This window comes from Crocodylus siamensis, chromosome 4, assembly GCF_052110815.1.
Source record: "Crocodylus siamensis isolate JL-2025a chromosome 4, ASM5211081v1, whole genome shotgun sequence".
NCBI lineage: Eukaryota > Metazoa > Chordata > Crocodylia > Crocodylidae > Crocodylus > Crocodylus siamensis.
In genome coordinates this window covers 12,070,008-12,084,982 of record NC_143398.1, presented here as the reverse complement: position 1 = coordinate 12,084,982, position 14,975 = coordinate 12,070,008, and the positions used below count along the sequence as shown (strand labels likewise).

Sequence of the window (14,975 nt, the reverse complement as noted above, 5' to 3'; positions counted from 1 at the left end):
TTTAAGGTAGACATGGTGGGTTATGAAACCAGGCATGATTGCTTATAAAACCAAAAATCCTCAACTCAATTTTCCATGGTTATGGGAGCGAGCCTCAACTTGATGCAGTAGATTATAGTATTGCTTGGTTTAAAAAGAAGCAAAACTACCTGCTTCATGGTTTAGAAACATGAAAATGATTCCTTTGTTTGTCCTTTAGGGTAATGAAGCCATCTCTCATAAGCGTACGGGTTGTGTAGTTTGAAATATGAATAAAGGTACTGTGTCCATTGGCTATATCAACTTTGCAGCCTTTCAGATCAACTCTTTGAAAAATCATTGGTTGAAATGTGCTGTTAAACAAGGCTGGCTTAAGTATAATTATCTGCCAGTTCAAACCACAATCCTCAGGAGGTTAAAGTGGCTTTGTAGATTACTGAAAAAATTAAAAGAATGCGTGAAAGACTACTGTATTCTGGAAACAGAGGGTTTTTTGCTCTGGATAGTTTAACTTCATTTTTAAAAAGAGGTCTTAGAGAAACTAATTTCAGTGCAATACTAAGCTTTCAGATATCTTTTAAGAATAATGTGAAAAAACAATTAATTGGAAACTGGAATATATCGAATGTGTTGTGGTTTGATGTTGTGTTATGGAGTCTGACTCCATAAAGGAGAACTATAAATGTTCTGTGAGGCTATAATGGCATTTTGTATAAATCAAACAGCAGTTAAAACAGAGTTTTAATAATTTTAAAGAGTAAATATGAATAGGCTAACTCTCAGATTTGGGAGGGGCCTCTGACTGCATTTGAGCACCTGGCTTCATCCACACAGACTTGAGTACCAGATAAACTCATTCATACAGAAATAAAAATCCATTTCATTTTAAAAGAATCTGTTATAAACAGTGTAAAAGTGTCTTTCACATTTATGACCTGTACTGTGACAGTTTCATTTTATAATCAAACTAACAGCACCGGTCTCAACTCGTAGCACTACATCAAACAAAACCATGGTGCGAGGTTTCTTATGCTAACCTATATGTTATAGAATTTCCTGGCGTGTTTGCATAGTTGTATTTGAATTTCTCAGAACATGGGTAACCTCACTGTAGAAAGAAAACTCCAGATTTTCTGGCATTTTACGTAGAGCCGTTGAGATTGTATCCAATTAATATGCCCAAGTTAAACAAATTGAAGAAATTTGAGATGTTTAGGGATGTTACAGGTCTTGATTGGTGCTTTTCTGGAATTCTTAAAAGCTTCTTATAGAGGTTTTCTTGAAATGTTTTGAAATAGATTTCTCTCTTTATATTTCTTTAATGTACAAGTAAAATTAATTTCTTTTATTTAAAATAAAAGCATCTCTTGGGAATGAAACATCATGATTGGGTATTTTCTTTAATCTTCAGTAGTTGTGAGTTTCTCACGTTCTCTTATGTGAGTATCTGTAATGCTATGTTGCAGTGAAAAATGGTTTCCTTTCTGATACGCTGTCTTCCCAATCCCTTCCCTTTTTTCCCCCCATTTCACAGGCCTTGTGAATGACAAAGATTCAAAAGATTCTATGACTGAGGGTGAGAACCTGGAAGAGGATGAAGAGGAGGAGGAAGGTGGAGCAGAGACAGAAGAACAGTCTGGAAATGAAAGTGAAGTAAATGAGCCGGAGGAAGAGGTGATTCCATTTATTTACCTTACTTTACGCTATCCTCAAGTAAAAGGAACTAGTGTATAATACTTTTTAACTCTACACCCCTAATATTTGTGGTGGGGTTCAGGAAGCTTCAATGGCAGTGGTGTAGCATGTGTAGCAAGGCTCTGTTCTGTACAGGTGCTAGTTGCAGAGAGGATGTTTGGGTAGACTTTTAAATCCTGTGTGCCACTGCCGGAAGTGCTGCTTCTGAGTCAAATTGCTGTGACGAACCTCTGTACAAAACTAATGTATTCAGGCTCCTCTAAGAAGTAACATCTGGCTCTAAATTTTGTGCATCACCTCTGTGAGGGCAGGCAGTTATTGCCCCATTTTACGGATGTGGGGGAGTAAACAACACTTCGAGCTTGCACAGAGCAAATAGTGGTAGAGCCAGGATTAAAAGTTGATTTTACACTTAGTCCAGCGCAGTGTACAGCCTCTCAGCTTAGTCAAGGAATTAATTTATAAATATAAAAGCTGTTTTTATGACATCTGTGCAGCAACTAGTATGAAAGACCAAGAATTAAAACAAACAGATACTTTGGACTGCTTCATCACTTATTCTTGTGTAATGAGATCAAGGCTTTTGGCTCTGGTCAGTCTGCTTATATTTAATGCATTGATAATATCAATCAGATGTGGAAGAACAAATAAAAATAAAGCTGATAGTGTACACTGTGCTCCTGTATGAGACCATATAAATTTGAACGAGTCATTATGACACAGTAGTATTACAGTTGTCATGACAAATTTACTTTATCGTGATAAAAATGACAAGGAAATAAGAAACAGTAGAGATTTTTAATGTTTGTTTTTCTTGTTGGTATGAGCTCTTGTTAGCATAGGCACTAAACTAATTGGGTAAACATCCTTGTTAAAAATAGATTGGCGTTTCTGCAGAAAAATAATTCATATGAATTTCAGTCCTAACTTGATATGACTTTATCTCTTAATTTGTTTTTGGACTTTTGTTCAGTTTAAAAAAAATACTTCCTTCTATGCAATCTTTGCTTCCCAGTAATAAACCTTCTCAAAGTTGGGTGGTTTTGTGCTTTTAACAATTAATAATGTGTTCACTAAGCACTGAGATAAGGCAGCCTGATTACAGTATGTAGGTTGAATATTAAATGTTAAACATGAAACCCAACAAACAAATGTTCTTTAATCAATAAACCAAAAAAGTACGATGAGGAAGTTAAAGGAAAATATGAATTAAGGACCAGAGTCCTACATATCTTTAACCAAAGTATATGGTAAAGTGTTTAAACTGGCACTGTCGGCTTATTTTTGAGTAACTCTGTGAAATGGCTATTTTTAATACCCAAAGTGGATTTTTCCCATTGGGAAATCATATGTCTTAATACTTCACCAATCATATACACCAGCAAATATAGGTATGACTACTTAAACCGTATAGATTAATTGAATCATTGGCAGCGCCTGCCCCCCTCCCCCATGATTTCTGCACAGACAGTGGGGTGCAGGGCACGGGGCTACAGCCTGATTGGAGCCAAGGCCTGCCAGCCCTGGAGGTGGTGACATGATGTCTTTGCCAATGATGGGGTGTGGGGCTGCAGCTGGGTCGGATCCAACACCCAGAAGCATCAGGGACGGTGGCATGGAGTTGTGCACCCCCATTGTGGTGGCGGCACAGAGTTGTCAGCACGTATGTATCACTTAAGAATTGAATCGTGGCTTTCTCCAACTATGCCATTTCTTTAAATAACAAAGATAGTTCTAGACTAGCAGAGTAATTATGGTTGACTTAGAGGAGATTTCACACACTGATCAGTAGATGCTTCTCAGGGACATGATTATCCCTGGAAACAAGCCTGAGCATTGAAAGTGAAGAACATCTTATTTACCAGACACACCCTGTCTCTGCCCTCTTCCCCCCACAAACTAGTTGCCCAAAGTTGGGGTGAATGTTTCAAGCAACTGGAGGTATAGGGGACTCTGGAAGGGCTGTTTGAAGCTGTGCTCCCTTCCCAGCCGTGTATAGGGAGGTGGCATTCCAAAGTTGGTATCACTCACCCTCTCCTTGCACTTGCACAGCTAGAAGTTTCACCCTGTCACAGTTGCTGCCAAATCGTCAGCAGTTTCTGACTCAGCCAGTTCTACTGTGGCTGTGACAGGGTGAAGCCCTTAGCTGTGCAGCTGCAGTAAGAGGGTGAGACACAGACAGGACTTTGCTCCCCTGCCTGCAGCCCACATTCAGCCACGATGAGCCCTGGCTGTGGCAGGTAAAGATTTTTGGAAAAAATTTTTTTGCCTCATTCTGGCATCCCAACACAAGGTGTGTGTCTTTATTCTGAGAACATGCAATATGCAAGAAAATATAGTGAAGTAATTGTACAGGACTGTGAGGCAGTGGGTGGGAATGAATGGTGTATGAACTTTAAGGTAAGATTTACAAAAGGACTTAGGTGTGGTGATAGTGAGCAGTCTGGCACCTGACTTTTAAGATGACAGGAGCAAGAGTGGTATTCATAAACCTAAGTTAGGTGCCCAAGGTCCGTAGGTTTTAGAGGAAGAGGTACCTGCCTAGAATTTATTGTGCTGTGGGGGAAGATGCTTAAAGTAGCCAGCATGAAATGTGAAAGGAAGAGCTACATCTGAAATCCCACCAGGTATCTGCCTGGAGTATTGTGTTACCTACTTCACCAAAACTGGGATTCACAGCCTGAAACGCTTATTTGTATTTAGATGTGTAAGTTACCATTTAATATCCAGGTGATGGGCTCACTTTTTTTTTCTTTTGGGAAAAGATGAGGTGGTAGAGGGTCACCTTGTATGTAATACCGTAGTGGGAGACATGTATGTTGGTCTTTTCTCAGTAAAAATCCCATTTTTAGCATTAGGGCCATGACTAATAGGTTTTGGCTAGGGTGGACACCATTCTTCCTGCTGAAGCTTGGCCACTATGCAAAGGAGTGGAAAATTCATACGGTAAGGAGGAGCATAACTGTAGCCCATGAAAGGTACTTCCTTGGGAGAGGGTCCTAGGTTGTGGTCCCTGCTCCCAACACAGGTTGTGCATTTTGCATTTGGATAAAATGCATAAACAATTTTCGGGCAGAGACTAGGACTTAGGAGACTGCCCTCTTTGGAGAGCACTCTCATCACTGAGCTTAGTCATGCCCTTTGTTGGTTATTCTCATTCTGGCTATGTCTCTTGTGTTCTTGGTTACTCAGTGGCCCTGCTTCAACTGGAGTGAGGGATGTGGCTCTTCATTGTGCTGGTTAGTGTTCTTCTCGGCAGCAGCAGATGTGGGCTTAAAACAAGGGTGGCCAAAGTATGACCCATGGGCCAGATCCAGCCTGCCAGCTGACTGGATCTGGCCTGCAGCTGCCCCTGCAGTGCTCCCCATGAGACCAAGCCCCACCCGTTCCTGCTGGGGAGCCCATGCCGTGCTCCCGTCGGCCTGGGCCCCAGCCAGCACACAGCTTCTGGCAGGGCTGTTCCTAGTGCGGCGGCAGATAGCGGGATACTGTTCTGCTCCCCTTATCTCAAGTGGGAGCCACCCAGCTGAAGCTTCCCAGCTGCCTGCCTGCCTGCCTGCCCAGAGTAGTGCAGCTGTGGGGAACAGAGCAGCACCTGGTCAGCTGCAGCTGCACTGGGAACAGCCCCACCAGAAGCTGTGGACTGGCTGGTGCTTAGGCTGGTGGGGCTGTTCTGCTCCCCTCGCGTGCAGCTCCACGCAGGAGGGGAAACTTCAGCAGATGGTTCCTGCCCAGCATGTGGAGCTCTGGCTTTAGCTCCTGGCTGCCTTCCACCTGCTCTGCCCACCCAGCAGAATGAGCAGCCATCTGAGGGTGGCTGGAGCATGCGGAAGGTGGCTGGAAGATGGAGCTACATGGGCTGGGTAGGAGCCTCCTGGTTGAAGCTCCCCTTTCTTTCCTCCCAACCTGCCTGGAGCAGTGTAGCAGCAGTAGTTGAAGATGAGGAGAGCAGGACAGCCCCACTGATCTGGGCCCTGGCCAATGCGCACAGCTTCCAGTGGGGCTGTTCCCAGTGTAGCTGTAGCCAGCCAGGTGCTGCTCTGCTCCCTTCACCACCTGGTGACAATGCAGGCCTGGCCAACTTCAGCTGCACTGGCAACAGCCCCACCAGAAGCTGTGCACTGGGCAGGGTCTGCGCCTTGGTTTGTGCTGGTGGGTGTGGGCAGGAGTGCAACATGGGCTCCCCCAGGCAGGACTTGGCCCACACCTGAGCACCACAGGGGCAGCCACCCATTGACTGAGTTCTGCTGCATGTGTTTTCCCCTTTTCTCCCTCCTTCCCCACACACCTGGCTGTTTCCCAAGCAGCACCCCCCCATGCACACGCCCACTCCCCCTCCATTCACTCCCCACGGGGCAGGGCATGCAGGATGCGGATCACACCTGTCCTGCTGCCGAATACTCCCCGCCCACCCAAAGCGCCATGTCCAGGGAGGGGGGCTGCTGACCCAGTCCGCAACAGCTCTTCGAAGTCCTTATGTGGCCCTTGGACCCAAATAATTGCCCAGCCCCTGTTTTAAACCCTATCAGGTTGAGGAGATATGTCTCCTGTTCTCTAGGTAGGTACTCTCACCATTAGGTTATTACATAAAAGATAGCAAAACAGTAGAAAATGGCTAAGTCCTGAAATCAGTGCTGCCTATCAATGTTGTCCCTTCTCAGAGGGACACATAGCCCTCATCTCTGTTAGGCTGCTTTCGCTACCAGAACTTCTGGTGACAGACAGTGGCTGCCAGAGAAGCTGACAGCTCATGTATACCCATGCACAGCTCTGGCTCTGCACAGATTCTGCCCAGATCCATATGGCTTCACTTCATCTGCTGTGTTGGCAGGGCTCAAGCTGCTGTCTGAGGGTGCCTGGTTGTTAAAGTGTCTGGAGCGACTTGGCAGAAGGCACAGGAAGATCTATGCACACTTTCTTTCAGTTTTCTAGTGGCAGCAGAACCCTCCTTTCTGTTGCAGAGCTAGTGTGGCTCTGCTGGCAGAGGGTAGCTATCACTGTGGACTCTGTTTTGCCAACAGAACTATGTAGTGTAGGCCAGACCTGAGTTTGTGAATTGCAAGCAGCTGTAGATGGCAGATAGGTGCCTAAATGATCTGCTTAGCCAAGATGGTGATGCCTCCAACCATGCACAGTAACTGAAGTTTAGGTGCCTAAATGAGATTTTGATGAGAACACAGACACCCAGGCGGGCTTGGAGACTCCACAGAGAGGTTAGACTGGGTTTCTCTGAATCATTATCTTCAACTTGGAATGTGGATGCCCAAGTCCAATTTTAGGCGCAGGAGGTTTTTTGGTGTTACTTATGGGTTTCTCTCATTAAAATTATGTTTAAATGGCATGCCATTAAAATTTGTGCTTTCAATATACTATTTCAGGAGGGCTCAGACAATGAGGAAGAGGAGGGTGAAGAAGAGGAGGAAGAGAATACAGATTACCTCACAGACTCTAATAAAGAAAACGAAACAGATGAAGAGAATACAGTATGTATCAGCTTTTGATTAGTGAAGCTGCTTTTGCATGGTCAGTTTTTTAGCACGGAGTATATTTAGCAGATACTGCTCACTACAGATTTGTGGATCTACAGCAAAAAAACCTTTTATTTCATATAAAATTAATTTAATTTGCAATGCCTCTTTGGCAAGCCTTGATACCAGCTGTCATTTGCAAGGTTTTTAGGAGAGTGAAAGTCTCAAAAGAACTCATGAAAATGTGCATTTGCACAAGTATTTGCACTCTTAGAGATTGCATAACCATTATGAAAACACACAGTAAGCTGGCAGAAAGGAGAGGGGTTTTGACATTCTAATGAGGTAATGAGCATGAGCAGCAAGCTGATGTGGAGTAGATTAATTACTCTCCTTCTGATCACCGAATTGAAACAGGAAATAGAATAAGGCAAGAAACAAAGAATGTGGCAATTAGCAGGTTCTGATAGCATCAGTGCTATTCTTACACCAGTATGCCCGTGAATGGATTATTTTATTATTTATTTATGGCAGCACCTGCGTTCCCTAAATTAATGGCAACGTCTCTTCAGAAAAGGGAATCTAATTGCACAGTCTTAAGACTATAAATCTCAGAATATCACTTGCAGGCAGAGGTGGAAAGAGAATTTGTGTGTTGTAGCCAAATTATTTAAGGTGAGTACAGATCACAGTACTAATGGTAGAACACTGCATATTGGCTTTTGATCAGTGTTACAGCATAAGAAACCAAGAGTAGTAAACCATATTCGTTTAGCTGAGCTGAGCAAACCACCAAACAATTTTCCTCCAACAGTTCTTTTAGTTTAACTATTCCTCTATAAATATAAATTAGTCGTGAATGTAAACAAGATGAGCTTCCTTTAGTAATTTAATTTCATCCTTAAATTCACTAGAGATCAAATTTATGCGGCAGGATATTTCTCTTTTCTACAGGAAGTAATGATTAAAGGAGGAGGACTTAAGCATGTCCCTTGCGCAGAGGATGAAGACTTCATCCAGGCTTTAGATAAAATGATGCTGGAAAATCTTCAGGTTTGAATCTTTGTCTTGTCTTAGAGTAAACAAGCATCTTCACTGCATGGTTGATTCCATCAGATTTCGAAATAGACAAGGGCTTCATATGGAATATTCTTCATAGTGGGGATGTGGATTTTCTGTGCTTTTCTTGCTGCCTTTTCCTAGAAACATAGACAAGTAAGGCTGAAAGGGACCTCCAGAAGTCATCTAGTCCAGCCTCCTGTCTGAAGCAGGATCATCCCTGTCCAAACCATCCCCTTACAAATCATAATCTAAATTCTACATAAGACTACTGTAAACAATCAAAGGAAAACTCAGGTGGTGCAAACATAAACTAGCTGATGAACACTGCTCCGTAAAGGAGCACATTTCACACAGGCTCGCTTGAAGCTTCCTCCTGTGCTTTAGTGTTTAGTTCATGCAGAGTCATGCTAGGCTCTCCCAACTCTAGAGAACTGGTTGCTGGTTCTGCCCCTGAGATGCACATTCTTCTGTCCAGCCTCCAAGGCAGGGAAAAAAAGAGTTGGGTCTCATGGTGGTTTGGCTCAGTCCTGGGCTCTCATGAAAGCCTTTTTCTCCCCTCAAACTCCTCCTCTCTGCCCCTTTCCCACAGTCTTTCCCTGTTTCCCACTATCATAAGTCTCCTATAGCCCTGAGTGCTAAATTGAGCTCCATTAAGCCTTTTATTGGTTGCTTTATTTACCAGCAGGTGTGCTTCCAAGATGCAGCTGTCCTTGCCAGCTCAGGAAGGGAGGGGAAATATACCATTGTAGGCAGATCCTTTGGTACCATCCTAATGGATTGAAAAGATGCACACAAAAGAGAATGTTTTTGTGTACCAAATTGATTGGTGAATTGATGTTGCTGGAGTGTTGGAAGTTAATCTTGTTTTTCCTTGAATGCTAATGATGGTACTGTTAAGTATTATGTTAAGCAGACCAGTTTCAACAGAGGAGAAAGGTAGTAAGTTTGTAATCATCAGAGATTCTCTCTTTTTCTTTTTTCTTTTATTAAGGCAAGTAACATCCAGTGGAATTAATTAATTTTTCTGCTGATAGTCAAACCCATTCACTTTTTTTTAAGTGGGCTTGCTGCATTGTCTAAGAGATGTATTCAGGCAACATTTTTTAAATTCAATGCAGCTGTCTTAAATGCTTTTAAAACTGGCAGAATTTTTTGTATTAAATGCAAAAAGCTTCAGTTCCAAATTGTAACTGAAGATGTGTTTTGAGCACCCGTAGATCTTTTTTTTGATGTTTATGTAAGCTTTATTTCAGAAGGGAAAGTTTTGAGCTTGTTTTTGAACAGAGAAGTGTGATCCCAGTGTTTCTGGAAGGTTTCTATGAAAAAATTGTTTTCAGACCAGCATTGACTGTTTAACCTGGCATATCCAAGTGGTGTACTTGATAAACTGAAATATGCTGAATCTGTCAGCCGAAGGATGCAATTCGAACACATTTAATTGCCTCTACCTTCGCATTATATGAGAAAACAGACAGTGGGAGTGGGAGACAGAGCGGAAAACAATCTTTTAACTCATTTGAACTTGGTGACTTCTGTGGATAGAAGGAAATTTCAGGAGATGTTTAGTGATCATGTAGAAAAACTATGTAATGAATTCAAGTGTTTTGGGGGGGGCGTTTTTAAGTCGGTAATTAAGAAGTAAATGATGTATGGCCTAATATTGTTGATATTACCAAGAAGGAACCAGAGTACAACTTAATGAGGCCTAATACATGTTTGTGTATTAGAATATACATGGTTATATTAGAATATAAGAGCTTATCAATCATGGAAATGCTTTGTGAGTACAGTAACAAAGCTTCCATGTTTTTAGCGTTTTGTCACTAAGAAACAATTTTGCATGCCCTATGTTTTCTTTCTTTTTTTTTTCTTTAAGCAACGGAGTGGAGAGTCTGTGAAAGTGCATCAGCTGGATGTTGCTATTCCTCTGCATCTCAAGAGCCAGCTAAAGAAGGGTCCACCATTAGGTGGTGGGGAAGGAGATTCAGAGTCTGGAGACACTATGCCTTTTGTCATGCTAACTCGAAAAGGCAACAAGCAACAGGTAAAGGATTATCTGGTTGTAATGAATGCTTGTCATTTTATTTCAGACTTGCAAAGAGTTGAGTTTGTTTATCTTTGTTTTTTAGTATAGTGGATGGGACATAATATGTATTTTTGAAACAAGGAAAAATTCCTTGGAATTCCTTATTGATACTAAGAGTGAGGTAGACAGTTTCCCTGTTTATTTTTATATTAATTTGTTCTAAGCAAGAGCAGTTGATCAGAACAAGATTTATGATGTGTTCAAAGTTTTGGAGCAGTTCAGCTGTAATGGCTGAGGATTTGAACCCATACAGTTACTGGACTGTCACAAACAAGGTGAGTGGGGAGTGTCGTGCTGCCAAGATTCAGGGCACACATCCCCAGTGTGCATGCATGTCAGTGGTACGGGGGCAAATGATGGTTGCTTTAACTCCTGTGCTGTTGCTGCTCCTGCCATTACTGCTGAGTCCAAATCCAGTTTGGCTAGTTTGGAGTTCAGCTTGACTTGAGCAAACTATCACATCGCCTTGGAAGCCCACTCGTGTTCTGCTGTCGGAAGATCTAAAGATGATATCTTAATAGAGGCTAATTAAGTCTGCAGTGATTTGCTTTAGGGTATTAATACACAGCATGGCATAATTAACTCCACATTTACTCTGTACTAAGGAATGCATATGCAAGCAGTTCTCCCAAGATGATACCTACTGCCAGCTGCTGTTATCACACCTGCCACTATGTGACAGATTGGATGCTGGATTGTCATGAGGAAACAGCCACCCAGGATGATGCTGTCCTTGTAGATCATCCTCTTCTGCCATTTGCTGAAGATGGGATACTGGGCTAGATGGACCATTAGTCTGACCCAGTATGGCACTTATGTTCTCATGAAGTTGCCTATGGAGGGGACAAACAGCTGGTACATTAATAAATAATTACCCTTCACTTATAAATGTGTAGCCTTGCCTCCAAGTGGAGTGGCTTACACAAGTGAAGGATTTTCGTTTTCTATTTGTTCAGCTTTTCTCCAACTTGAAACCAGAGTACTCAAACGTGTTGTGTCATTTTACATTGTACACTTCTATTATGCTGTCTTTTGCATCAGTGATAAATGTAAGCCGTAAAGTTTTCAGCAGTTCCTGCTCTATTGTGAATTACTAGTCCTTTCCTACTTCCCTAAGGGCAGGAAGTGGTTGATGATAGAAGGCAGGGGCAACAATACCAAATTTAGTAATGATATTCAAAAACATTGCCTGTTCAGTTGAGCATCAGCAATTCCCAACAAGTTCTGGTGGCCCTACCCTTCCTAAATAAGCACAAGATTTTTCAAATCTCTGCCTGTGGCACTCCTCTGATTAATGCTACCTTGGAGAACTGTCAGCCTAGAAGTTTTGACACCTCCCTCTGTGCTAGAGTGAAATCTGCCTGAGTGGAGTTTCCTTTCATTACCAGTCAATTTTATTGTCTTAAAACCCTTTCAAATTTGACCTACCCTGTATTCTGCTTTGGCTGAGTGAGGAAAAAAGAAAGTCCAGTAAGAACATAAGGACTCTCAGAGCAGTTTGAACAAGATTGAGGAGCAGAATGAAGAAGAGCTGGAGCAGTTTTGCTGCTGGTACTCCATACTGGGAATAAAAATAAGACCTTCCAAACAGGCCTTTCCAGCTGTGAATGCCTTTTGCAGCTGAAGTTAGTGGAGAAAATCCAATGCTGCTTCTGAAGTGATAGACAGAAATTATGGCCAGGTGTGTGTCTCGTGGTATTGGGAAAATTAAATTAGTTTGTGGGGGAAAGAGGAAGTGAGGGAAGCAGAATATCTCTGCACTTATTACAGTAATGTTGTATTACCTGTTTTACTTGATAATAGCTCTGTAAGCAGCAAAAGTAGAAACTTGTGTTCAATATTATTTCTGCTGTCTGGGGAAAAGAATTGCAGAACTGCTACTTATTTTTTAGAAAATGAAGGAGAATAAGTTATTTTTACAACTTTTCTTCATAACAATCCGTCTCCCACTGCAAACTAAGTGATTGTAGGATATTCATTTCATAGACATGTAGTGTTGCAGACTATGTAAGCGTGTTAACCAGTACAAAATAGAAACTCCTTCAAATTTGTCAGTAGTCCAGTAGATTATGACTTCTGGTCAAGTGCATTTTTATTTCTGCGTGGCTTGGGATATGATAGATTGTGGTGTTTTATTTGCATTTCTGTAGCACGTAGGTGCTTTAGTCAGGAACTGTTTTACTGCTAGACAATGTGCAAACACAGAACAAAGATGATCCCTACCCCACAGAGCTAACAGGCCAGAGATGATGGAGAATACAGACAAGTACGGGAGCCCAAGGGGAGAGTAAAAGCGTGCGACGGTATAGGGTAGCAAAATAGGCAGTGACTGTATAACTGTTGCCCTACCATTGTTGAAGTAGTCAAGGTAAAAATCAAGATAAAAGATGATGGGAGCCTGGACGAGAGTTTCAAGCTCTTTTGGATAAGCATAAAGTGTTGTATTTTAGATGTTGAAAGAAGAAAGGATCTGCAAGACTTGGGCATAGGTTAGATCAGGGTGGGCAGTTATTTAGGCTGGGGGACTGCTCAAGGAGTTTTGCTGAGCTCTTGAGGGCAGCGGGGGAGAAGTTTAACCAGCACCCGTTGCAGGGACGTGCGGGGAGCAGATCGTGGCTCTGCCCCAGTCCCACACTGTCACTGTCCTGCAATCCTGGTCCCACCTGCCTATCCTGCTCCTCACCTGCCTGCAGCCCCATCCAATCGGCCTAGCCAAATGGGCCCATTCATGGGAGTCCTAGGCTGGTCTCAATGGAGCCCCCACCTGCTTGCTCCATCTGGTGCCCACAGCACTGAGTGTGTGGGGTGGATGGGGCAGGGTGCCTGAGCTGCAGGGCTGGGGCCTAGTGGCAGAGCACGCTTTTGCTTCTGGGCAGCAGTAGTGGGGGCTGCTGGGAAGCGGAGTCCAGCCTGCCTGCTGCACAGCCTTGCGATTCTGGCAAGCCCAAGACCCATATGCGGATAAAGCAGGCTGCACCAGGCAGCATCTCCAAGCCTAGAGGTGGTGAGTTTGGCCACATGTGCCACAGCTTGGGCTGCCCCCTCTGCCTGTTTTGAACAGGGCCAAGAGACCTACAGCAGGCTGGTTGGAATAGCTTGTTTGGCCAGATCTGGCCCGCAGGCCATATTTTACCTACCCCTGGTTTAGATGATCAGGACCATTAGAAGTTCAAGTCTAAGGTGACATCCAAGTTGTAGACTTGACTGACACTTGTGCGGGGCGCGAGCCAGGCTGTGGCTGTAGCCCCGGTGGGTTCTATCCCCTGATGTTAAGTTGCGAGGGGGAGAGGTAGACTCGTAATGATTCCAGAAAAAACTTCATTTGATTTCTTACTTACGCACCACCGGTGTGGATGTGGCTGCGTAGGCGGTTACACTTGGATCTTTCCCGGTTCAGGTGAGGGATGAACAATCGGAAAAACTGAGCGCTGAACTCGAAACCGAAGACAACTATGAACGAGCGGTTGATGGTCGAGTGCACAAGTGATTGCCGAAGAATCGGAGGCAGGAGAAACCGTGGGAAGCTGGCCAGGCGTACCCACTGAGCAGTGAACGCTCTGGTTTTTTCAGGCTTCTCCCTGGACGGAAGCTCAACCCCTGGCTTTTATAGGCCAGATGACAAACATAATTTCAAGCCCCGATTGGTCACATTTCCTTGCTAAGATGTTCGGGGGGATTTTCCACAGGGTTTCCCAAGCACATGGCCAGGGCCATGCAGCAATTCAATTAGGGGCTTTCCGGATTGTGTGGAGAGTGCTGACGGCACCTGTTGCTGGGCAAAGCTGGCAGAGCCCAGCTGGAGCGTGACAACAGGGAGGCTGTTGACCTTTGACGGTGTTTGAGAGGCAATGGGGGAAGATCACCAGCTCCATGTTGACTTCGAGGTGACTGATGATAATCCTCTACAAGGTGGTGTTACTGAGAAGGCTGAGATTTGAGCTTGCAATTTGGATGGAAGTCAAAAAAGGCCACCATTTTGTGTTCAGATTGTTCTTTATTAATATTTTGATATTTAGTCTTTTTCTAGTTCATCTTTTTGGTTTTCTGGGGAGGGTGGCATATAAATCTTAGAAATGAATAAGCAAGTAAAATCTCTGCTGTATCGGATTGTCCCTCTTGTTCTGCTGCACAGTGGTTTTTGTTGACTAGTTGCATTGTTTGGATTAGTAGCAATATATTCTTTTGCAGTGCAGCTAAAACAGAAAATGTTTATATATAAACTTTGCTCTTCTGTCTGTGCATTTGTACAAGGGCTCATAATTGTTCCTTCTTTGGGTAAACAAACATTTCACTCCAGGTGCCTACCTCATAGTATTTGTTCAAGGGTATGAAAAGGGATAAATCAAGTTCTGCTGCATTAATTGGCAACAGGGTTTTATACCAAGTTCTGTGATCCCAGGTTGAATTCCTGGATTGATAACTGTTTATGTGAATGTTTTGACTTCGATTTACTTTTTGAATGAACAGAGAGTGAGACTTACTGGTATGTGTATGTGTGTACGTAGCTGGATTTAGTAATTAGTTAACTTTGAGCATAGGGTTTACATTGGTAATTAGTTAACTTAAACATAGATTTTACAGAGAGCCTTTTTTTTGTTAACTTTTTTCTAACTGTCATTTCTAACGAGCCAAAAAAAGATTTGGGGAGACTTCGATACGAACTGGTTTCCGCTGTTTCAGGATAA

At 43.1% G+C, this 14,975-nt stretch overlaps 1 protein-coding gene across 7 annotated transcripts in view; it reads left to right on the top strand.

Annotated features, from left to right (window-relative positions):
- Positions 1–14,975, top strand: part of UPF2 (UPF2 regulator of nonsense mediated mRNA decay) — a 110,630-nt gene that overhangs the window by 72,236 nt on the left and 23,419 nt on the right. For all 7 annotated transcript variants that reach the window (XM_090041782.1, XM_090041777.1, XM_090041781.1 and 4 more), the window contains 4 exons: positions 1,514–1,653; positions 7,053–7,157; positions 8,097–8,195; positions 10,081–10,248. In XM_090041782.1, coding sequence (XP_089897908.1) covers positions 1,514–1,653; positions 7,053–7,157; positions 8,097–8,195; positions 10,081–10,248 — 512 coding nt within the window. The remainder of the gene's footprint in view (positions 1–1,513; positions 1,654–7,052; positions 7,158–8,096; positions 8,196–10,080; positions 10,249–14,975) is intronic.